Genomic DNA, 23914 nt, shown 5'->3' on the forward strand with positions numbered 1-23914 from the left:
CCAGGGAGACAGCGGCAGGGCGGGGCCGGCTCCGGGGCGGGGCCTTGGAGGGGCGGGGCCTGGCACGGGGCGGGGCCTGCAGAAGCGGGAGTTTGGGGTCAAGTTATCTGGGCCGGGATCTGAGCTGCTCGCGTCCTTCTCCTCCTGCGACCTTTGCCTCAGGAGTGACTGCTGCGCACGGCCGGACCAGAGCGATGGGTGAAGACGCCCCACCTGGGCCCTTAGAACGGAGTGGGACGGGGGAGGCTACGGCGAGCACCCACGCCCCTGCGCACCTACTCGGGGCCCTGGAGGAGACTGGGTGGAGGGGAAGGGACACTGACCTCCCCCCCGGGTGTTGGTTGCGTCTATTCCTGCTGCCCTCGTGCAGAGCTACACCCGCTGGATGGCAGAGGCCCCAGGACACTGCCTCACGGAGTCGCTCAGGGTCCTGCGAAGCCCCCCGGTTTGAGGAGCGTGCGCGCGGCCGTGTGGGGCGCACAGGTCTCCAGCCAGGCAGGGAGAGCCAGCATTGTGAAAAAGTCGGCGTTGGGCTACATCTGCTCAGAGCGGCCTCAGCCAGCACAGTGCTAACCTGCCCTCTCTGGGGTCCTGTAGTCACGGGGCCTGCCCTGAATCCTCTCTCTTGAGTGTGTACTGCATCTCCCTGTGCCTCTGGGTCCTGCTTTGTGAAATAAGGGTAACAGTGGTCCAACTCACCGAGGATGTGGAGTTAGTATGTGTGAAGTGCTCAGCACCCCATCTGGCCCTTCCAGAAGGCTTAGAAAATACTGCCTATGATAGACACCTCCTATTCATAGTTCCCTTGGGTCCAATATATTAAATAGAAATTCCAGTTTTAAGTTGCCAGCTGTTCTGAGTAGTGTGATAGAATTCCCCAACTGTACCCCATCCCACCAGGATCTCTTGTATTTGAGAGGCAGAGACCACTTTACGTAACTTTTATTACAGCATATTGTTATTGGTGGTTTTTTGGGTTTTTTTTTTTTTGCGTGGGACTGGAGTTTGAACTCAGGGCTTCATGCTTGCAAAGCAGGTGCTCACAAACAGTTCCTCTACTGTCTGAGCCCCCACACCTCCAGTCCATTTTGGTCTGGTTATTTTGGAGGTGGGGTCTGACCAAAATATTTTCCCTGACTGACCTCCAACCTCGATCCTCCAGAGTAGCTAGGATCACAGGCATGAGCTACTAGTGCCTGGCTTAGTTCTATTTTATTATTAATTATTGTTGCTGATCTCTTACTGTGCCCAATTTATAAATTAAACTTTATCAAAGGTGTGCACAGGAAAAGACATAGCATACACTGTAGGGGTTTAGTACTATGCAAGGATTCGGGCTTGGGGGTCTTGGAATGAATCCCCCATAGTTAAGGGGGCCACTCTACTCTGTCTACTCCAATTTTAGAGGAAACAGGCTCCTGAAAGGAAAGGTTTCAGGAACTTGCCCAAGGTCACACAGCCCTCAGTGACAGGGTCTGCTAAGCCCCAACCCACTCTTTTAAGCACCACAGTGCAGGTAGGCCACACCTGTGATGCCCACCCAAGAGACCCAGTTGTCTTTCCCTCTCAGTGCCTGCAAACCCAGGTCTGTCCGTCTGTCTAGGAGCATTAGCACCTGGTTAATGTGATATGTGCCTGGGCACGGAGTGAGGGATTCAAGAAGTGCCAGCCTCATGAATGAGTGACTAGCTCTGTCTTTCAGGTCTGTCCTCAGAGCTGAAGCTGGCTGTGCCCTGGGGCCATATTGCAGCCAAAGCCTGGGGCTCCCTGCAGGGCCCCCCTGTTCTTTGCCTGCATGGCTGGCTGGACAATGCGAACTCCTTCGACAGGCTCATCCCTCTTCTCCAGAAAGGTGGGCTGGGGCTGAAGGGAAGCTAAGGGCTGCGGAGTGAGCAAAGAGGGCAGGAAATGGCTGATGTAGACCCCTTCTCTTTCTCCGCACCTCAGACTTCCATTATGTCGCCATGGATTTTGGGGGTCATGGACTCTCGTCCCATTACAGCCCAGGTCTCCCATATTACCACCAAAATTTTGTGAGTGAGATTCAAAGAGTAGTGGCAGGTGAGCAAGAGGCTGAAAGAGTGTGGGGGTGGGGACTGGGACCGCCTGTCTCATCCTTGGGGTGAGGTGTGGCAATCAGGAGGCAGTGCTGACCTGGGAATGGGTGTCTAGGATGACTTGAGCAGATGAGAGAGCTTGCTTTCTCCATTGGGGACCCTTCCATGGACCTGGAGCCCCCTAAGCCAGTCTCCAGGGTGAAGTACCCCGGGTGCCTGGAGGGATTTCCTGAGCCCAGGGACTGCAGGGAAGGGGTCGTGGTGAGGCTGCGGCCCTGCAGACCTGGCTCCATGTGCTTTCAGCCTTGAAATGGACTCGTTTTTCCCTCATGGGCCACAGTTTTGGTGAGTAGGCTTTGGCTGGGATCTGGCAGGAATCTGGGGCTGGGAGGGAGGGAGAAATGTGGTGCACTGGCATCTTTCCCTATGCTTCAGAGAATCACGAGAGATGAGGGGGTCCATAGACATTGGCCTTTGAGCACTGTGCCTTCTGGCCTCAGAGACATGTGTCCCAACTGGCCTGTTTTCTGGCCTGGAAAGGGAAGAGTGACCTTATGAGTGTCAAGTCTGAGAAGGTACCATGGAGGCCTGGAGAGGGGCCCTTTGTTGGAGATGCAGAGCCCTGGCCCAGGGAGCAGGTGGAGGTGGGGGTGGGGGTTGGGATCTGGGAGTGGAGAACAAAGGGATGTCAGCCCACTGCTCTTTTGTCTCCCAGGTGGCACTGTGGGTGGCATGGTGAGTATCTGCTGTGCCATGGCCACAGGGCGGTGGCGGGGGTCCTGTGGGGTGGGCCCGAGTTGGACAGGGAAGTCACCTGGTGCAGGAAAGGTCTCTGCACACAGTGTCAGTAGCAGTGCCTCCTAAGCCAGTGGCGATTTGCTTTGTAGACTACAAGGTGCTTTGCAGTCCAATGTCTCTGGCAGCCGGGTGGGGGAGGGGTGGTGCACTTAAGGGGTAGAAGATTCTTGCTCTGGCTGCTTGGTCAGCGCCCTGCCCACAGTCTAAAAGATGTTTCAGAAAACGCTAGGGTCCCTAGGCAATGCGGATCCTCGGCCTTCTCCCCCCCCCCCCCCCCCCGTTCATTCTCCCTTTGGTGTCACATCACAGTTTTCCTGCACCTTCCCCGAGATGGTGGACAAACTCATCTTGCTGGACTCCACGCCATTCTTCCTGGACTCTAATGTAGGAAGGCTTTTTGTCCAGGCCCCAGGGTTGCCCTCAAGGCCTGTCTCCTGTGATAGTGGACACTAGGGAGCAGGTAGCAGGGGTGGACACAGGAACCTGGGGGCCTCCACAAAGGACAGCGTTCTGCTTCTGCTACTTACAACCCTAGGAGTAGTCAGAGAGAGGGGGGTGGGGCCCCTTAGGAGCCCTGGGTGTGGCCTTGGATCTGCAGATTCTGGGATCATGAGGCAGGCAGGGAAGGGGGTAGGGGAGGATCTGGAGCCTGCTGCACTCCACTCAGCCCACTTCCTTTGTACTGTGCACACAGTGCACAGCTGCGGCCCTGAGTGTGGCTGACGGGAAAAGTACTGACGCCTCCGGCCACTACCACCAGTAACAACAACCAGTCCTGACCCTGCATGTGAGACCTGGCTCTGTCCCTTTACCCACTGTGTGACCCTGGGCAAGTCATATAGCCTCTCTGGGCCTGTTTCCTTACCTGAAAAGTAAGGCGATTGGACTCAATGCCCTAGGAGTTCCCCTGCCAGCTCTGACCTCTGTCATCCTATCCCCGAGGGCTCAGCCTCTCAGTGTGACCCAGTGTCTCATCGCCTTCAGTTTTCTTGTCCACAAAATGACCACAGATTCCATAAGAGCAAGGACCATGTGTGTCTTTGATCACCGTGTACCTGTTCCTGGTGCACAGTAAGCATTTGTGTCTGGCGCGTGAAGTGACAGCTTGTGGGTTAGAGTCAGTACCTGTGTTCCAGAACACTGGTCGCTTACACTCTCCTTATTGCATTTGCTGGCTGACTGGACAAGCATGGTGCCCCAGGGCCTCCTAGGTGGGCTGGGTGATCACTCAGCCTTCCCCTGTCCCCTTTTGGGGAGAGGTGTCACCTCCCACAGCTGAGACCAGGTCATCCTCCAGCCTGAGCTGCCTGCTGGGGCAGAGGACCCTAGTACTACATTCTTGCAATGCACTGGCAGTTTACAGTCATTCCTTTTCTGTCCCCCGCTCTCCTTTAATCCCACCGGTTGTCTCACCTGGTTGTGTCTGAGTGTCACAGGGCTAACTGGGAGGGGCTGATCCTTGCCACCCCTTACTTGATGTGCAGCTGAGGGGCACCTAAGGGCAGAGAGCAGGGCTGGGAGAGGGGCTGGGACTCCTAATCTGGAGCCCTGCCACCAGCCAATGGTGACTCCTTAGGAAATGGAGAGCATTCTGACCTACAAGCGGAGAGCCATAGAGAACACGCTGCAGGTGGAGGCCTCCCAGAAGCCCTCGAGCGTGGTCAGCCCGCAGGAGATGCTGCAGGGGTGGGTGCTGGGAGCAGGTGGGGACTGGGAGGTAACCCTCTGGCGGGGAGGAAAGGACATTCCTCCTCCCCCTTGCAAACCCAGGTTTGCTTCTCTCCGTGGTCTCCCTGGCAGTGCTCAGATGTCCCAGTGGGGGACTTTTTTCTTCTGCCCTTCACTTAGGCCACCTTCTCTGTCCCCATGCTGTCACAGCCTCTTCTTTCCCCTCATGTTCACTCTCTCCTCACCTCTTCCCTCTGGGCCCCCAACCCGGGGTTCCTTTTACCTACACTTCTCCCCCACCTTGCTGATGTTGCACCCCTGCTTACAGCCTCTGCTGGCAGGTTTCCTCTCCCCTCCTCACCACACATCATCCTAGAAGAGTCTACTTCCCTGTGTCGCCTTGTTGGCCTTTGAGCCTGGGGGCTGCCTTTGTGACATTTCCATCTGTGCTGGCAGTGAGCCAGCAGGGCTCCACACATATGTATTTATTGTCTAAAGGAGCGAAAACTCACACACACGTGCACATCTACACACAGTCACATGCACACACACCACTGCGATAAACATGCTGTCTACACATGGGACATGTGTGCATTCTTCCAAGACCTCCCTGTCACCACCCTCCTCTCCTTCCTATCTGCCCCTCCCCCCACCAGGCCAAGGCCTTCAGCAGCCTTCTGTCTCCCCAGGTTCCTGAAGAACAACAGCCATGTGGGTGAGGAGTGTGGGGAAATCCTCCTGCAGAGAGGAACCACACAGGTGGCCACAGGTAAGGGACTCTGTCAGCCATTGCAGATCATCACTGTTCTTATTGAGGAGTGATTCCGAGGGGAAGTACTGAGTGTTAGAAATGAAAGAGGCAGAGAGCCGGCTCAAAGGCCAGCACAGGGCTTATTGTTGGGGAAGGACCCCTGCGGGGAGGGGGACTCTAGCAAGAGAGCTGGAGCCCACCACCGCTTCCAGACTTGAAGTAGATACAGGTGAGCAGTCTGGAGGGGAGACCCCGCTGGGTGGGAAAATTCTTCTGGAGGGGAGTGGAGTCAATCGTGGCTAGGGGAAGCTAGAGGAGGTAAGTGGTAACTAGGTAGATGAGTTGCTCAGCTCTGGATCCCCTGGCAAAGTGGTGGCTTGTCATTTCCTTGAGGCTAGATGTGGTCCTGGGTGGTGGGGTGTCAGTAAGCCGCCTGCAAGGGTGGGGGGTCCAATCCTAAGGCTTCTTTTTCACCCTAGCACTGACTACTTTGCAAACAGTGCCTCACTGAATCTTCCAAGGCCTCATCTCATCCAGGAGAAACTTGAGGGTGCAGGATCACACAGCTACTGCAGGTGGCCCAGAAAGCCAACCTCTGTGCGGAGGCTGGCCAGGTGTCTTAGGATAAAGTTGGTAAATGTCATGGCCATGTCCTGCTGGGCCTGTGGGGAGGCTGCAAGGATGTCTTGGGGGACGAATTTGCTCTGAAGAGGGTTTCCAGATCACAGAGAGAGAGCCAGGTGTCGGTGGCACATGCCTGTAATCCTAGCTACTCAGGAGGCAGAGATCTGGAGGATCACCATTCAAAGCCAGCCCGAGCAAATAGTTCATGAGACCCTATCTTGGCTGAACTGACCCTATCTTTGGCAGAACTCAAGGCCACTTGCTAGGCCACTTACTTGGTGATCTATCACTTGAGCCACTCCACCACCCCTCAGAAAACCTTTACAAGAGTCTCCTAGGTGCAGGTCCCATTGAGGCAGCAGTGAGCCACACTGACTCTCTCTGTGGGGCCAGGACCCCTGGCTCTTCTGGGGTGGTAGGGAGGGGGAGGAAGCCATTTTCAAAGGCACTGTGTGGAAGCCATGTCCCCTAAGCTTGAGCAAGGAGGAGGCCGGGCAGAGAGTGTAGATTTTAGGAGAAACAGATAGTCAGCAGGTAAACAGACAACCCAGTGGGAACAGAGTGCCCTGAAAGGACTCTTGGACCCTGCTGCAGAGGGTGGGCCTGGAAGCTGTTCTCAGGTGAGGTGAAAGCTGGAGGGAGATGTGAGAAGCAAGCACACCAAATTGGACACAAAGACCTGGGTTCAGTTTCTGACACTGCTAGCTGAGTACCCTTGGGAAAGTCCCTCCCCTAGCCTCCCCTGGTTTTCTCAGGTTTGGAGAGTGTTGCACTTATGTGCTGATAGGATCCAGGGAAGTGATGCATGTGTCCAGGAGGGATCAAAACCCCAGTGTCTGTGGGGCACTGGGCAAGTTGTGCAATTCATCCCACTGGTCAGGAGTGAGGCAGTAGGGAGTGGTGGGGACAGGTCAACACACTGTAGCAGGACAGCCCAGTGTTAACATGTAGGAACTCTCTCTGGCCCAGTGTGACTAGGCTTTCCAGTTGCTGAGAGAAGCCACTGATCCACTGAGTTGTAAACTTGTAGGTGTTGATAACTAATCCAGAAACTGGTAACACTGTAAGAGTCAAATGAAGTATGTTTCTGAGAGTTTTGGCCTCAGACTGACATTTAGACCTACAAAACCTATCGCGGAGGGAGCTTGAGGGCCCAGGCTTCTGTGCACCCCACACCGATGGCCAACCCAGAGGGCCCCAGGCACAGAAGTGGGCTAATCCTGAATGAGACAGGCTCCCTGCCAGCCTAGGGAATCCGATTAGGTGAACCAGCCGCTAAAGGGACATGGGGGGTGGGGTGGACGCTGAGGAGAAGGTGAGTGGGCAGGTGCCTGGAGCCCTGTGTGGGGACAACCCCTCTGCTGTAGCCATGGCCCTTGGGACCCAGAATTAACCTAGAAGACTAACCCAGACCCATGCTCCCTGGATGGGTGGCTTTGAGAGGCTGGTGCCTTCTGCCTGGAGCACAGTCCACCTTCTGTTCCAGAGCCAGCAGAGGACAGGTCTACCTCCCTCCCTTTCCTCTGCAGTCCAGCTTGAACCCTCAAACTCTATTCATTTCCTGGGGCAGATGTCACAAAGTGTCACATAGCAGTGGCTTAAACAACAAAAACTTATTCCCTCACAGTTCTGAAGGTCAGACAGAAGTCCAAGATCAAAGTGTGGCAGGGCTGGCTCCTGACAGCAAGGAGGGAGAGCTGGCTGGCTGTGCTGTGTCCACAGGGCAGCAGAAGGTGAAGCCCATGGAGAAGCCAAGTGGCGAGGTCAGTCAGGATGATGCAGAGGCTCAGCTGGCTCACTTTGTTTTTTAAAATTTGTGGTGCTGGAGATTGAACATATGACCTGGCCTCATGTGTGCAAAGCATGTGTTCTACCACCACTACACCCCAGCCCCCCTCCCTTTTGTTTTGGCAGTACTAGGGGTCGAACTCACGGACTTGTGCTTTCTAGGCCCGAGCCATGCCCCCAGCCATTTTTTTACTTTTAGGTTACTTTTTAGATACAGTATCATTGATTTCTGTGGGGATTTTTTTCCCCCTCCCTGGGCCATCCCAGAACCAAAATCCTCCTACCTATGCTTCCCGAGTATTTGTATTTTGTTTCTCAGACATGTTCCTATCTGCCCAGGCTGGCTTGGAACTCTGGGTCCTCCTTCCTCCACCTCCTGAGTAGCTAGGATTATAGGCATGCAGCAACAGGCCTGGCCCATTTGCTCTTTTAAATGCAAAGGTCTGGATCACATAGGAGCAGGTGACTTTTAATCAGGGTACTGGTGAGGGAGCAGGTCATAGGCATCCACTTCTGGCCCAAGGGACCTCCAGACAATGTCAGAACCTTGAGGCCAGAGCTCAGTTTAACCAGGTGTGTGTGCCAGACTGGGGAGAGAGCCAGGAGTTACATTGTTATCAACCCAGACTATACCATTACTGGCTTGATGTGTTCTTCCAGTTGGGCTTGGGTCTCCTAAGGACAAAGGGACAGTCCTTTGTCAGCATCTGGCCCTTGGAAGCATCCCTCCCCAACCCCACCAGCCCCAGGGTGCTCAAATCCCTAGCCCAAGCCTGGTGGCAGGATTTGTTTGACTCGTGCGTTTAAACCAAAACATTCGGTGTGGGGAACATTTTGAGCTGGAGGCCCCAGCATAGCCCAGTAACCTTTTCTTCTGTGCAGTTATCTGGCTGCACCATGTGGGTCATCCCAGTTCAGGCCTTTCCCTGGTCCAAGTGAGGTGGCAGAGACCAGGAGCTTCCTTGTCACTATTGGCTGAAGGGTTTTTTTTAATGGTCCTAGTGATTGAACTCAAGGCCTCATGCTTGCTAGGCACGCACTCTACCACTTGAGCCACTCTCCAGTCCTTTTTGTGCTGTTGACATCCTCCTACCTCCACCTCCTACGTAGCTATGATTGCAGACACATACCATGACCTCCAACTTGCTTTGTTGAGATGGGGTGACTTTTGCAATCCTTCTGATCTCTACCTCTGAACTTTTTTTTTTTTTTTTGGCATACTGGAGTTTGGCACTGTGCTGGCTAGCCACACATCCAGCCTTCTGCCTCCAGAAGCAGAGGATTCACTGGGATTTAAGACAGACATTCTCCTGCTGGAGAGCCTGGTCCTTAGGGATACCCCAGGATATCTTGAGATGGAGTTTTCTGCTGGTAGTGAGGGGACCACCTGGTGGTGACCAGCTGTGTCCTTCCTTCGTCTCATACCCCAGTTTTATAACAGGAAGAATGTCATTTCAGAAAGATAAGTCAGAAGGTCATAGTCCATTTTGTAAACAGTTTTCTTCATCTCTCTCTCTCTCTCAGATTACCTGGATCAGCGCCCACCGAGGGTGCATGGGGTGAAAGGGCTGCCTTCCAGATTCGGAGTAGGAGATACCAGGCAGAGTCGCAGGAGAGGGAAAGGGGTGACAGGCAGGTGGGGGAAGCTGCAGCAACCTAAACGGGGGCTTTGAGGAGGACAGAGGGGAGGAGCTGTCGGCTCTGTCCTGAAAGTGCAAGGGAGCTGCTGAAAGGCCACCAGAGTGAGGCAGGGCAAAGATGCATTCTAGAACAATCTATTTGGCAAGTGTGGGGGAAGGGCAATGGAAGGCTAGGTGTGTCTGGACTCAGGAGCTGGGTTAGGAAGTGGGAAGGGAGGAGGCCAATGGGGACTGAATGACATGGTCTCTAATTCCTGGCTGTGGCCGGCAGGTAGGAATCCAGGGCTCTGACAGCATCCTCAGTAAAACTGCTCTCCTAGAAAGCACCTTTCCAGGGGTTTCAAACCCTTGGAGTTCCGCACCCCAAGCTGGCTGGCTAGGGCCACATGAGAAGTGACAGGGTGCTGGTGTGGGGGCCTCCCTCTAGCCCAGCCCTGTGTCTTCCCCCCCTCTTGCCAGGGCGGTCCCAGCTGTCCACCCTCCTGACTAACCCAGCTCCAGTGTTTGTTGAGGGGATTAAGCAAGGTTAGTGCAAACCCCCAGCACGGTGCGCATGGACTCTAACTCTGAGACTCCGAGAGAGAAGCAAGGCCCAGCCCCTGCCTCACCGAGCTCCTTGCTGAGTGGGGATCGCACATGCTGTGGGACCAGAGGAGCCTACCAGCCCTACCTGGGCCACTCAAGTGTGTGAGAAAATGGGCCCTTCGAAGGTCAAGGAGGGGAAGGACCAAGACTTCAGGGCAGAGAAAACCATGTGATTAGGGATTCCAGGTATCTTGGAGGACAAGCCAAAAGAACCTCCTTTTTGAAATATTTTAACATTTGTGTAGACAGAGCCCAGGCATGAGGAAAGAGGGAGGTATGAACCTGGGTGGCCCCAGGTCCTGCCAGCCCCGTCATCTGGGCAGGGAGGTCATGGTCGGAGCCCTGGGTGGCCCAGAGGTCTCTCTGCCTTGGATTCGTTAGGCCGAGGTGATCAGAGTGTAGCAACCAGAAAATCTCACAATTACATGGTTCTCTAAGCATGCTGAGTGCAAGTGCCTGGCTAGCCCCTCTACCAACAATTAAACAGCACATTTATCACCTAAATTTATCATCTAAGAGTTCTACGATCTCTAATTAGAGGGGAAAACCTAATAATTACAGAAAATAGCTTTCCTTAATGTTTCCATAATTGGCTTTTTTCTCAGAGCCACATCTATATTCAAACATTGCTTTTCCAGCGGGGAGGCCTGAGGCCCTCTTTCCCCCGTCTTCCTGCACATCCCCATGGGGCTGACTTCTTTCCAAAGGGGCTGGGCAGAAATGCCTGCCTAGTCATCATTTTGGTTTTGTTTTTTTAATTTAATACTGCTTTTTCTGAGCAGGTGCTAAATCATGTGGTTTGAAAACCACAGGAATAGAAAATCTCAGTCTCTTCCCACCCCTATCCATCTTCTTCCTCACCTCACTCTCAAATTAATATACTTTCAAACCTTTTCTCATCTGACTTAAGTCTGCTTTCTGTTGGGATAAGCTATGTGAGACCAGGAAATTTATAAAGAACAGAATTTTTTTTTTTGTGGGACTGGGGTTTGATATTGCAAAGCAAGTGCTTGCTCTATCTCGAGTCACACCTCCAGTCTATTTTGCTCTGCTTATTTTAGAGATGGGGTCTTGGGAACTGTTTGCCTGGGCTGGCCTTGAACTGTGATCCTCCTGATCTCTGCCTCCTGAGTATCCAGGATTACAGGTGTGAGCCACCGGTGAATGGCGAGAACAGAAATTTACGCATCTAGGGAAGTGCCGTACCACCGAGCTACACTCCTGGTCCTAATGCCATTTATCTTTGTCCCACTGACGTCAGAGGCTGCCCATGTCATCACCAATTGTCTGTACTCTGGCCCCTCTCTGGACTTCCTGTCTTTCAGTGGGCCTGGCTGTCACTTAGCAACACCTGAAGATTTCAGTTATTGAGGCCCTACAGTGTTGCCCTACAAAGTTTTGTTGTTGTTGGGTTTTGTTTGCTTGCTTGCTTGCTTACTTGGTTGATTGTTTTTTATGGTACTCATGTCTGAACTCAGGGGCTTATACCTGCCAGGCAGGGACTCTTGAGCCATGCTCCCAGACCTTTTTGCTTTGGTTATTTTTGAGATAGGGGCTCCCTTTATTCCCCAGCCTGCCTGGACCACAATCCTCCCATTTATGCTTCCCCTGTATCTGGGATGGCAGAAGCACACCGCCATTCCCAGCTACTGCCACATTAGGAGGTGGTTGAGAACCATCTCTGTCTAGAATTACAGAAGTGCATCACCAGAGTCTTCCTGATATATATATATATATATATATATTTTTTTTTTTTAAGTGGGACTGAGGTTTGAACTCAGGGCTTCACACTTGCAAAGCAGGTGCTCTATTGCTTGAGCCACACCTCCAGTCCATTGTGCTCTGGTTATTTTGGAAATGAGGTCTTGTGAACAATTTGCCCAGGCTGGCCTCAAACTTTGATCCTTCTAGTCTCAGGACAAGTACTTCCCGGTGACAGTGACACTAAGTTCACCCTGCTCTATGCTTTCTGCAGGTCTGGTGCTGAACAGGGACCGGAGGATCAGTTGGGTGAGTACTGCTGTCTTCCTGGTTCCTTTACAGCTTGCCTGTGGACTCCCTTCTTAAAAGTTGCTTTTAAGCTATATACATAAAATAGATGTGCAAAACACATACATAATATTTAGCATTTTAACTGTTAGTACACACGTGAGCCACTAAGCACATTAACAATGTTGTGTGACCATCACTAAATCTATACCCCAAATTTTTCATCATCCCCAATAAAACCCATTAGACGCTAACTCCTTCCAGCACTGGTAGCCTCTAATTCAATGCCGTGCTGGGGAGCAACCTACGGCCTTAAGCATGTAGCTCTACCACTGAGCTACACCCCAGCTGCACCTCATTTTAAGGAAGTCAACTTTATCTAGTTTTTGTTGTTGCCTGTGCTTTTGATGTCAGGTCCTTAACATCGTTTCCAAATATGAGGCCATGAATATTTGTCCCAGTGTTTTCTTCTAAGAGCTCTAAGTCTAGACCTTTAATGCATTCAGACGATTTTCCCAAGTGCTTTTTGGATATTTGTTCATGTTTCAGAAAGTCCTGAAGTATAATGTGTCCATGATTAAATCTGATACTTTCCTCAGTGGACTGCTCTTATTTTCTATCTCAGGATAGAAACCTGCCAGGTTCCCAAGCAAAAGATGGTTGCCCCATGGCAGACCTCCATCCCGTGTGTGTGTTCACACATGTGTGCTTGCTCATAAGCTCAGATCCTTGACTGGGGCTTTCTGTTTGGGTTTACACAAATGGCTGCTGATGGAAGAATCTTAGCGCTCACTGATGAACCAAGCTGCAGGTGATTCTGTATGTAGCTCAAAACGAAGCAAGATTAACCTGAGGGGCTGGAGGTCAGAACAGCTCCCCTCAAGGAAGACTCCTGAGGGCCAGTTCAGGCAAGGGCACCACTGGGCCCCTTGATCTGTGTCCATATGTGAAAGGCCCTCATGAACTGACTGTTCAGTCTGGACTTTGCTATAAGTTATGCTTTAATTACTTAAAAAATGGGGGTCTGAAAATTAAACTGAAAGATCAAGAGATATGGAGGAAGAGTGGGAGGGACAGAGCAGACAGAGGAGACAGGTGGCCAGCCAGTGAAAGCTCTAGTGTCCTCCTGTGGGGAACTGCTGCAGAAAACTTGACTCGGGTTGAATCATCACATCTGCAGACATGGTGGAGGAGCGTCCGTTAGTCCTTCCCTTGGGACAAATTTAAAATGAAGGTCATCCATGTCAAGAGTTCTAGAGGCCCCCATCTCAAAAAATAACCGAGCAAAATGGACTGAAGATGGTGACTCAAGTGGTAGAGTGCCTGCTTTGCAAGTGCGGAGCCCTAAGCTTAAACCCCAATACCACAAAAAAAAAAAAAAGGTGAAACTGAAGCCTGAGTTTTGGGTCCTGAGCCATCTCCTGTTGACCGTGACTGAATTCTAGCCTTTGGCATTCCTTCCCCTCCTCCAAAAGCACTTTTTGTGTGTATACTGCATACTTGGTATGAGGCAGCCCTCAGCACCTTGTCACAGCCTCTGCTCAGTGAGACGCGGGGACTCGTGAGAGTGGGTGATATGGAAACCTACTTTTAGCAAGTCACCTGAAGCCATTTTTAGCCTGAGGAGCAGGCCTGACTTCCTTCCTGGCTACTAATGGAAGAACCTCCCTCCCTTTCTCTCCCTCCCTTTCTCCCAAGAGTTTTCTTGAATTATCCACTCGACACCTACAAGCTCCTCCTCTCTCTCTCTGTGTGCTGAGAACTCTGAACACAGAAAATTCTGAGACTTCCCCAGATTAGCGCATCCAGTGCAGTGGAAGTAGAATGCCAGTCTCATAACTTATATTTTCTAGAAGCCATATTTAAAAAGTAAAAATAGGGGTGGGGGCTTGGCTCAAGCAGTAGAGTACCTGCCTTGCAAGCACAAAGCCCGGAGTTCAAACCCCAGTACTGTCAAGTAAATAAATGAGGCAATCAACATAAAAGGTGATTACATTTTTCCTACCAAGTCTTCCTCATACCTACTGTGACCTCACAGCTTGGTGCTTCCCAGTAGCGCATGAGGCTGGTGGTCACCATGTCTGACAGCACAGACCCCTGCATATCAGTAATGACAGGGGAGAGGGGTACGTGGTGGGGCAGGGAGGAGGCCAGCAGATGCTGGGAACAATCATGGTGGACTCATTCTGCACTGTGGTCTAAGCACACTGGGTAAGTCCTCTACCAGGGTATTCTTTCTTATGGGAATCATCCCTTGAAGGTAGGTGGGCTCTGCCTGGCCAAGTTGAGTCCAGGCTGGCTGAACAAGGCCACAGGGCAACATGCCCTGGGCAGGGGGCTTGGAGTGGTGACTAACTTCTGAAATCTCTGCCTTCGGTTAAACAACCACAATCAGCTGTAAAAGGTTCTGGGAATGGAGTCCAGGTGGGCAGCTATGAACCCAGAAGAGAGAACAGACTTAGGGAGGTTGAGGCAGGACTGTCTGGTCAACGGAAGTTAAAGAGGCCTTGACAAGGTGGCAGCAGCACTGGGTTGTCTTGGGATGGATGGCTAAGGTGGCCTCACCAGGGCCCAGTCAGCCCCACAGATGGGCTTTGCACCTACAGGAGAGCATGGTGCTCTATGGGGAGGATTCACCGTGTTCTGTCTCTGCACCCAGAGCACAGCTTCGACTTCATCAGCATGGAGCTGTTCGCACACTCCATCCGGAGGCTGCAGGCTCACATACTACTGATCAAGTAAGTCCACGCTGAGTGCTAAGAAGACCCCAGGAGAGAGCCAGGCATGACCCCCATTTCAGTTCTCCCCGTATGAGGCCATGCTTGTCCCTCCCCCCCTCCACACACACACACACACACCACTTCATCTTCAGGAAGCCCCTCCCCAGCAGGTCAATGGAAGGAGGAAGGCAAAGCAAGGGAGAGCTGGGCTGTCGGAGACAGAGACAAGGACTGTACCACACAGGCGTCTGGGGGGAAGCAGTAAGGGTTCAGCAGAAACTGTGCTGGAGATTTTCAATTTGAATCTTTTTCTGGGCTAGCAATGTGGGGTCTGATCCTCTCCCTTCATGCTGGGCAGGGCAGTGACTGCAGCTCTCAGCTCCAAGCCACGATGTGTTGCAGTAAGCTGTATCTAAGTTAGGGATATTATTTTTGCAGTACTGGGATTTGAACTCAGGACCTACACCTTGAGCCATTCCACCAGCCCTTTTCTGTGATGGGTTTTTTTCAAGATAGGGTCTCATGAACTATTTACCCAGACTGGCTTCAAACCATAATCCTCCTGATCTCTGCCTCTTGAGCAGCTAGGATTACAGGCGTGAGCCACCAGTGTCCAGCTCATTAAATGCAGTTTTGACTTACATTTTCAACAAAGTTATTATAATGTAACCCCATCACAAGTCAAGGCAAATCTATACTTAAAAACAATGGAAGGTGGCCAGGCAGCAGTGGCTCACACCTGTAGTCCTAGCTACTCAGGAGGCAGAGATCAGGAGGATCATGAATAGTTCGAGAGACGCTACCTTAAAAAACCCTTCACAAAAATAGGCTTGGTGGAGTGGCTCAAGGTAAAGGCCCTAAGTTTAAGCCCCAGCATCACAAGAAAACATGGAAGGGCTGGGAGTACAGCTCAAGTGGTAGTGTGCTGCCTAGCACACACGAGGTCCTGGGTTCAAACAAAACAAAACACCATATTGGGTTAGCTCTGGGTTGGATCCCATGCACTGCAAAAAAACAAAGCAAGCTGGTGCTGGTTGTTCACAATTGGGAGGATCGCGGTTCAAGGCCAGCTTGAATAAATAGCTTACGAGTCCCCATCTCCAAGATCCAAAATAACCAGAGCAAAATGGACTGGAGGTGTGGCAAGTGGTAGAGCAACTGCTTTTCAAACTAGAAGCCCTGAGTTCAAACCCCAGTCCCACCAAAAAAAAAAAAAAAATCCACAGAATTATATATCATCGATGGATTCTGTGCTATCTAAATTGCACCTCAATAAAGCTTAAAAGATGAAAAGTAAAGCTAAGCCTGACCTCAAGAGCGTGTTCAGATCCCAGCTGGGTGTTCACAGCTGTGACAGTGAGCAAGTCCTGCAACCCCTACTTCCCAGGCCACATCTTATGCGCTTTTGTTTGTGCCTGGCCTCTGGCCATTAAGTATGAGCTCATACTGAATGACTAAACCTCGAATTAAACCTGGAACCCAGGCAGAGTGGAGAGCACCGAGGGGAGATGGTCCTAGGAGGAACCCCAACGTCTCACTTCCCAGAGCCAGGCAAGGCTACTATGACGTGAGAAGAGAGAACGACGCTGACAAGGCTCCCCTGCTCTTCATGCTGGACACCATGAGAGCCACCCTGAAAGAGGTAAGGTACGCGGGGCCAGGCCATCACCTGCTCTGGGCTGCATCCCCCCAGTCCTTGTCTTGCCTAGGACTCCTGGGCTGACCCCAGCCTATGTCCCTGAGGAGCTCTGGGGCTTTGCTCGCCCTGCAGTGGGCCCCTGGAGACCTAGGGTCACGTTTGTCCAGTCCAATCAGGAAAGGGAGGCCTTCACTGGCAGAATCTTCAGCTTTATGTTCTCACATATTCCTAAGCAGGCCCAAGTCCACCTGTCAGACTGTCCCACCCTTGGTCCACCCTTCCCCAGCACCAGCCCTACTGTGGGTGTGCTGGCCACAGGATGGGGATGGGCTTACGCTGTGACTGTGACAGCCCGCTTGGGACCTGGGAGCACCCAGCACACATCTTGATGTCATCATGGAGGGTGGTCCTGTGTGGCATTCTCTCCCGGTGGGATCAGGTCTGGGACCTGCCTGTGCTCCCAACCTGGTCTTCCTTCAAGAGGACCTTACCTGCCTGTCAGAACTGGCAGCACCCTGACCGCGGCCCTCCACAGCTTGGACTACAACTCAGTGGCCCAGACTCCTGGTGTGGCCCCCAAGTCCCCAGGGTTGCTATGAATGGACTGGGGCCTGTGGGGGTCCCCTACCCACTTGGAGGCAGGAGGCCATGGGACAGCCCGACTCAGCTGGCTGAGTGGGCAGTGCTATTTTCTCTGGCCACCTCACCACACGTCCCCTGTCCAGCGGTTCCAGTTTGTGGAAGTCCCAGGCAATCACTACGCCCACATGAGTGAGCCCCACTGCGTGGCCAGTATCACCTCCTCCTTACGGAGCAAAGGCAGGGTCCCAGCCCGGCTGCAGCTCTGGGCCCAGGCTGTGGAAGCCTCATGCTCACACCTGTCAGCCGCCAACAAGAGGGGTGGTGGAGACGGGCCTCGTTGGTCTTGAAAACCAAGATGGGCACAGAATACTATGGCAGAGCTGGGGGAAGGAGACGAGATTCTGACCTTATCATCTGACTTCGAGAAGAGAACAGAGTGTAGATTTGGAGGAGAAGGGTCTGTTTCATAGGCCACACTGAGCTGGAGATGGCTGAAGTAGGCAGGGGCTGGGAATGGCTTCTGGAGCCTGCCCTGCTGCCAGCCTGGATGGAAATAAAATGCTTGCCTCCCACTGCTTTCCAGGTGGTGCTTCTCCTCGGAGGGAGGGGGACCATATGGCTAGTCTGGCTTCCTGAGGGAGCTGCTTCCTGAGGGCCAAGTCCTCCTGCCGGGCAGGATGCTGGGCACCTGAGGCGGCCAGTGGGGTTGATGGATACAATGGCCCCTTGGCCTGGTGCCTGCTCCCCAGAGCACAGCATTGCAGACAGTCACAGGCCCCGCTGGCCCTCTTGTTCGCACCATTGGCTTGGCTCAGTAGGGTCGGAATTTGCGTTGGGCCCGCATCAGCTCGATCCTCTGCTTGTCTTCCTCAAACTTCTTACGCAGTTGTGCTAGGTCTGGGGGTGACAGGTCACAGGGCAGGGTGAGACAGTATCCCTGTGCTGGAACTGCCCACTACTCCTATAGAGGGCACTGCCTGGCCCCCCCAGCACCCCCATCCTCCCAACTTTGGACAGGGTTGGGATCCTATGAAGAAAGGGAACCGGGTAACTACTGGCTGCAGGCAGGCGCTGATGCGTATGGATTTTCAGGTGAATATGTACCAGTGAATCCAGGAACTGGTGGCTCATGCCTGTAATGCTAGTCACTTGAGAAGCTGAGATCAGGAGATCTCAGTTTGAGGCCAGCCCAGGCAAACAGTTCATGAGACCCCATCTTCAAAATAATCAGAGCAAAATGGACTGGAGGTGTGGCTCAAGCAGTAGAGCACCTGCTTTGCAAGCGTGAAGTCCTGAGTTCAAACCCTAGTCTCACAAAAATGTACCAGTGAGAAGAGGAACCCACAAAAAGTGAAGAGGCATAAAGCACCCTCTCACTGCAAACTGGACAGTCAAGTGACCCAGGTTAAAAGGTGGGTGGGGTCTGGAGCCCAAGGGACAGTGGGCTGCTAGAGTGCTACTAGATGAGCTCAAAGTCTAGGGATAGGACAGGAGCAGGTACAGGGGGTAGAGCAGCTGGTCTACCCCTGCCCTGGCTAAGGGCAGGACACTCTCTGGGACCACAAGGAAGCAGCTCTGTGCACAGGAAGACCAGGCAATGGCATTCCACATAGACACCCTGCCCTGCCCCTACCTATCCCCACGCAGGCCGTCTGCAGTTGGATTTCTGGCTGGCTGGAGGTAACAGATTCCAGCACTAGGTGCTCAGGGAACCTTCAGGAGGTCCCTACCCCAGCAGCCTCTACAGGCACTAATAATCCTGGGACCCTCACTGGGCAGATGCCTCTGGGGAGCACAGGAGTGTGGGCAGGCTGACATGCTTAACCCAAGAGCTTGTGGGCACTGTGCCTAAGGACCCCCTCCCTCCATCAACGCTCCAGGGTGTCCCTTACGTTCCATCTTGGTCTCGCGGTGCTGCCAGGCATAGAAGTTAAGCAGCTCTTTGCGGGCACGTTTCTTTTTCTCCCTCTCCAGCACCCGAAGGCTGGCTGCCTCTGTCCGGGGCAGCACTGGCCGTCGGCCCCGACGGGTCACCTTCACCCAGCCCTCCTCGTCAGGCACTCCTTCCTCCTCTTTGGCTTTAGTCTCCTCCTGTATGGAAGAACACCATGTTGATGGTGGGGCTGTGTGCTCCTGGCCTGCCTGAGGCCTCCAGGGCAGCCTCTCCACATCCTCCTCCCATACTCAGAACCACCTTGGGCAAACAGTGCCTGCTGCCCCTCTCAGCCCCCACGGTAAGTACAGGGGCACAGATTGCTTCCTCCTCCACTCCAGTCAGGTGGCCAAGGACTCAGCAGGAAGAAAGGGAGCTTAGACTCCACTGGTGACCAAAGACAGGTTGCCACCACCTCCCCACCTTGGGAGTCACACTGCAGTACTTGTAGCCCCACTTTCCCACGGCAATGCAGGTGATACCTGTGGTCCCTACAGAATCCCCACCTCAGCTATCTTCTGGTCGTATGCCTCCATGAATGTGTTCACCTCGACCCTCAGCGCCTCAGGATCAAGCACTGAATCTTCACAGTCACTGATCCACTCTAAGGGAGGGACAAGGAGAAACACGAGCCTCAGGCTGGACGTTTGGGCCCATCCAGGAACAACCAGGCATATTGGGATCCTCTGACACAGGGCCCCAAGAACTGCAGTCTCAAAGGCACAGGGTTCAGATGCTAAGAAGATTTTAGTGGCAGCAGGCTGGGCCCTCACCTCTGCTTACCCACTGCCAAAGGCTCAGACTAATATTTCCTGATGTGTCTCACACACGGGCCTTCAGGCCCAGACCTCCCACAGACTGCCCTCAAGGAGAGGGGACAAGGCTTGTGGCATTTACAGATGCTGCCCCTAGAAAGGTTCCCTCGCCAACCCAGGGCCCAGAAAGGAGGTGCCAGACACTGCAGTAGTACTGACTGTGAATGCCAGTCTTCACAGGGTGATTCTCTGTAGACACCAGCAAAGGGCCCTTCAGGGTCAAAGCAGCTGACACTCCTCCTGGCTTCTGAAACACCACATAGGCTACCTGGAACCCCTGGAGGAAGAGAGGTGGCACATGTAGGGGGTCCTTCCCACACCTCGTACAAAGTCCCCACCCATCTTCACCTAATCTGCTGCTGGACCAGGGGAGATGGTACTGGGCTGCTCCTGAGCCACAAAGATGACCAGAGGTCATTCCAAGTCCAGGTGAGGGACAGCCATGCTCCCAGCTATCCAAGGGCTGCTGGGCCACCTGTTTCAGCTCTTCTCCAGGGATGGGCACACACGGGATTTCCCAGTTTTAGGAGGGACTCAGTGAAAAGCAGGCTCATGGAAGCCAGGCCTGGCATGGATGGACAACGGGGCATGTACACCAGGACAGACTCTCCAGTGCTAGAAGAAGGTGTGAGCTCAAAGGGCCCAGGGAAAGATGGGAAAAACAGAGTTCCTGGAAGCAGAAGCCCTAAACCTGAAGAGGACACTGCCTCAGTGGGGAGCAGGTAGGAAGCTTCGGGAGACCCTGAAGGCCAGTGAGTAGAGATGGTCTGAGCTCTAACACAGGGCAACAGTTGACGCCAGGCAGGAAGTCAAAGGATATAGCACATTTGGGAAGAACTACACCCTGACAGCCTCCTAAACCACGCACCACAGAGACTGGCCCAGGGCTACAGGGAATGCTCTGAAAGTCCCAGTGCTGACTTCTTCATCCCCTTCTACACTGGGGACACCACCCTAGCCCCACCCCATGTCCCCATTCCAGTGGACCTTGGTACTTGGAGGCCTACCGGAACAGACTTGGGCTGAAAAAACTTTGACTTTGGCTCTTTTGGGCTCTCGGCAAGATCCGGCTTTTCCTGCAACTCCACAGACCGGACGTGGCCACAGGGAGACAGGAGGCGTGACAGGCATTCCTGCCATGGCACAAGGGAAGCAGAGTGTGAGCATTGGCAGTGCCTTCCCCACAGCCCCCTTACACCCATCAGCTACCCCTACCCAGGCAGCACTGCCAGGGGCCAGGCTCAGGAGGGCTCAGAGTCCATGTCTGCCAGCCCAGATAACCCAGGACCACATCCTCTGACCAGCTCCCTTACGGACAAGGTGGCGGCAGATACCGCATCCTCCAAAAGATAAGTGGGTGTTTTTCTAATTTTCAACACAAGTTTTACCACTTGAGTCAAAAAACAGCCAAATGTATGGTGTTAGAATCAGGATGGTGTTAGGCTGGGTGTCGGTGGCTCACCTCTGGAAGCCCAGCTATTTGGGAGGCCGAGATTGGGAAGATTGAGATTCGAGGCCAGCCCAGGCAAACAGTTTGTAAGACCCCATCTCAAAAAAAGCCACAGCAAAGTGGACTGGAAGTGTGGCTCACGCAGTAGAGTGCAAAGCCTTGAATTAAAAAACCCCAGTCTCACCAAAACAAAAACAGTCAGGATGGTGGTGATCCATGGCAGGACGGTATGAGGGGATTCTGGGTTATGTGCTAATTATCATCCAGGCTCCTTCAATTTATGAAATGCAGCAAGCTTACACCCACAGCCCAGGCCCCGCCCCACGCTACATGTCAATGAAGGTTACCACTCTGCTTTTTTTTTAAACTTTTTCTTTCTTTCTTGGTGGCACTGGGGTTTGAACTCAGGTCTCATGTTTGCTAGGCAGGTGCTCTACCACTTAAGCCACTCAGCTACCCTTTTTTGTGTTGGGTATTTTTTGAGGTAGGGTCTCATGAACTTTGAACCACCATCCTCCTGATCTCTCCTGAGTAGCTAGGATTACAGGCGTGAGCCACCAGTATCCAGCTAAATTTAGTAGTTTCTGTGGGGGAGGGGGGGAGAAGGTCTGTCTCGATAGAATTTGAGGTAATTTTGTTGTTTTGAGACAGTGTCTCACTGTGTAGCCCAGTGACCTCAAACTCACGATCCTCCTGCTTCAGTCTGTTGAGTGCTGGGATTATAGACATGCCCACCATGCCCAGCTCATGCATCACTGGTTTTTTTTTTTTTTTTTTTTGACTTATATTCGTTTATTCACATGTGCATACATTGTTTGGGTCATTGCTCCCCCCTACCCCCCATCCTCTCCCTCTCCCCCCCACACTCATGTATCACTTTTATAATCAGGAAAGAACATGCAATTCAAACAATTCTGGCTAATATATTAAAAAACTTTGTGCTCTTTAGAATCATACTTTTAAAAACATTTTTAAAAAGCCAATTTGCCAGCAGGTTACCTCTGTGCAGTATGGGGGCACGTTGAGGACAAAAAGGGTACGCTTCTGAGGCCAGGTAGACTGGGTGCCTTCTCGAACTCTGTGTTCCCTCACATAGAGATAGTGAGAAGCCTGCTGCTTTTCCGAGAACTTGATGGGAATGGCTAGAGGGAAACAGTGATGCGGGACAGTAAAGTTCAGGTTACCCAGAGCCAGCATGTAATTCACACAATTTCCTTTTGCCATGTCACTTTCCAGTCCCATCTGTCTGTCCATTCATCAGTCCATCCTTCCTTCACTGAGCTCTCCCCCAAGCAAAGCCTGTGTGCTTTGAAAGTGAACAATCTGCCCAGAGGGGCTCCCAAGTGGGTGGAGGAGAAGAGGATGCAGTCAGGTAATTATGAGAGGCAGAAGAGCAGTTCTTCTGCTCTTGGGGTAAACACCAAAATCCTCACTGCCGCTGGAAGCTCTGTGTGACCCTGTGTCCTCTTCTTACACCGTACGTCCCCCCCCCCGCCCCGCCCCCGCCATCACCCAGCCTCTGTGGTGTCCATGAACCCGGCCTCGTACATGCCTGTTCTCTCTGCTCGGCGCATCAGCCCTCTTCCCTCCACCCATTCCTCCGCGGTTAGCTGAAACTGCGGTTCCTGAGTAGAGCCTGGTCTGCACCCCACCCCTACGGAGGGGTTGGAGCCCCCTGCTCGGACCTTCACACTGTCTATACCGGTGGGATTCTTCGGTTAATCTCTAGCATTCCACAAATGCCAATCTGCACAGAGCTAGAGACGTCTTTTCCACAGTGGAGATACAGGTGCAGCCCTGAACTCAGGAAGCTCTCGTTGTAACCAACAAGCCAACAGCAGGTTGCAGGTACCAGGCCTGTGTCGACTGAGAAGCACGCAGGGTGATGGCGTGGCAGACGTCTTCGTTCAACGAGCCACCTGGAGTGGCTCTTTGAGGAAACTCTCAGCCGGCCCCTTGAGGAGTGCATCACCGAGACAGGTTCGCCCCGGGAGAGTGCACCGACGAGACACGGGAGCCGCGTGGGTCCTTGGGCCCCGAAGCCTCCACCTGCCCAGGCCGGGACCGGGGCCGTAGGGCTCACGCCCGACCACGCGGCCGCTCTTGCGGCTCTCCGGCCACCCCCAGTCCCAACCCAACTTCTCACGAAGCCTGTTGGACCCCGGCCTCGCATCCCGGTGCCGCTCACCTGAGTAGCCTGGTGGACTCGGGATGCCCTCCTTAGAGTCCCTCGCCGCGCCTTTGCCTTTCCTCCTGCGCGCCACCATCTTTGCCGAGCGGAAACGCGGGGGCCGCTGGGAGTTGTAGTTCGGCTCCGGGAGCTCGCGCGTCTCCTTGACGACGGCGCTGTATGTGACTCCGCCTTCTCGTTTCCAGGCACGCCTCCCTGGCCCCGCCCCGCCCCGGGACCCACTGGTCATGTACTCAGAATAAAAGTTAGTGTTGCTCCAGAGTGCTCAGGATTGAGAGCTCAACTCTCTCTTCCTCCTGCCTTCTCTCCCTCCTAAACTTATTATTATTTTTTTTTTTTGGTGGTACTGGGGTTTGAACTGAGGGCTTCGCACTTGCAAGAGAATGTAACAGTAGCGACGTACTGGCGTTTTCAAGCCCAGGACTTAAGACACAGTTTCTGCTCTCTTGGATTCCAGCCACTATATAAGGCACATATAAAGAGGCCACCAGCTGAGGTGGTAGGCACATGAGTTAAGTGACAAAATGCGTTTGTATGAGTGACCCCAGCTTACACCACGTGGAGGAAGGACCTTGGAGGGCTTAGCAGCCATCTCTGCTGAGCCCTGTCCAAATTATAGGATAGTGAGAAAATAAATTGTTCTCTTTATTTGGCTTTAAAGTATACCAAGTTTAGTACATTAGT

At 53.0% G+C, this 23914-nt stretch overlaps 2 protein-coding genes across 2 annotated transcripts; one reads left to right on the forward strand and one right to left on the reverse strand.

Annotated features, from left to right (window-relative positions):
* Nucleotides 1–78: 78 nt before the first annotated feature.
* Nucleotides 79–17188, forward strand: Serhl2 (serine hydrolase like 2). Its single transcript, XM_074084610.1, has 12 exons — nt 79–198; nt 1703–1852; nt 1948–2061; nt 2361–2402; nt 2773–2792; nt 3165–3239; nt 4432–4541; nt 5213–5292; nt 11887–11925; nt 14560–14638; nt 16166–16262; nt 16985–17188. Exons 1-12 carry the CDS (start codon nt 195–197, stop codon nt 17186–17188), a joined length of 1014 nt encoding a protein of 337 aa, XP_073940711.1. The 5' UTR covers nt 79–194.
* Rrp7a (ribosomal RNA processing 7 homolog A) lies at nt 16448–23356 on the reverse strand. The gene is made up of 7 exons (XM_020174192.2): nt 23228–23356; nt 22039–22181; nt 20597–20722; nt 19749–19866; nt 19281–19378; nt 18734–18932; nt 16448–17738 (listed from the first exon to the last, which is right to left on the reverse strand). The coding sequence occupies exons 1-7, from the start codon at nt 23304–23306 to the stop codon at nt 17653–17655; spliced, it is 849 nt and encodes a 282-aa protein (XP_020029781.1). The 5' UTR covers nt 23307–23356; the 3' UTR covers nt 16448–17652.
* Nucleotides 23357–23914: the final 558 nt, after the last annotated feature.

The sequence above is a fragment of the Castor canadensis genome, chromosome 8 (genome assembly GCF_047511655.1).
Source record: "Castor canadensis chromosome 8, mCasCan1.hap1v2, whole genome shotgun sequence".
Taxonomy (NCBI): domain Eukaryota; kingdom Metazoa; phylum Chordata; class Mammalia; order Rodentia; family Castoridae; genus Castor; species Castor canadensis.

Excerpts from the sequence above, each read along its gene's own strand:
- Serhl2 (XM_074084610.1), top strand. Across the intron at positions 4,542-5,212 it reads CCGCAGGAGATGCTGCAGGG|GTTCCTGAAGAACAACAGCC; the intron begins GTGGGTGCTGGG and ends CTGTCTCCCCAG. Across the intron at positions 14,639-16,165 it reads GCTCACATACTACTGATCAA|AGCCAGGCAAGGCTACTATG; the intron begins GTAAGTCCACGC and ends CTCACTTCCCAG.
- Rrp7a (XM_020174192.2), bottom strand. The coding sequence starts at position 23,306 with ATGGTGGCGCGCAGGAGGAAAGGCAAAGGCGCGGCGAGGGACTCTAAG. Across the intron at positions 22,182-23,227 it reads GAGTCCACCAGGCTACTCAG|CCATTCCCATCAAGTTCTCG; the intron begins GTGAGCGGCACC and ends GTTTCCCTCTAG. Across the intron at positions 20,723-22,038 it reads TGCCCCCATACTGCACAGAG|GAATGCCTGTCACGCCTCCT; the intron begins GTAACCTGCTGG and ends GTGCCATGGCAG.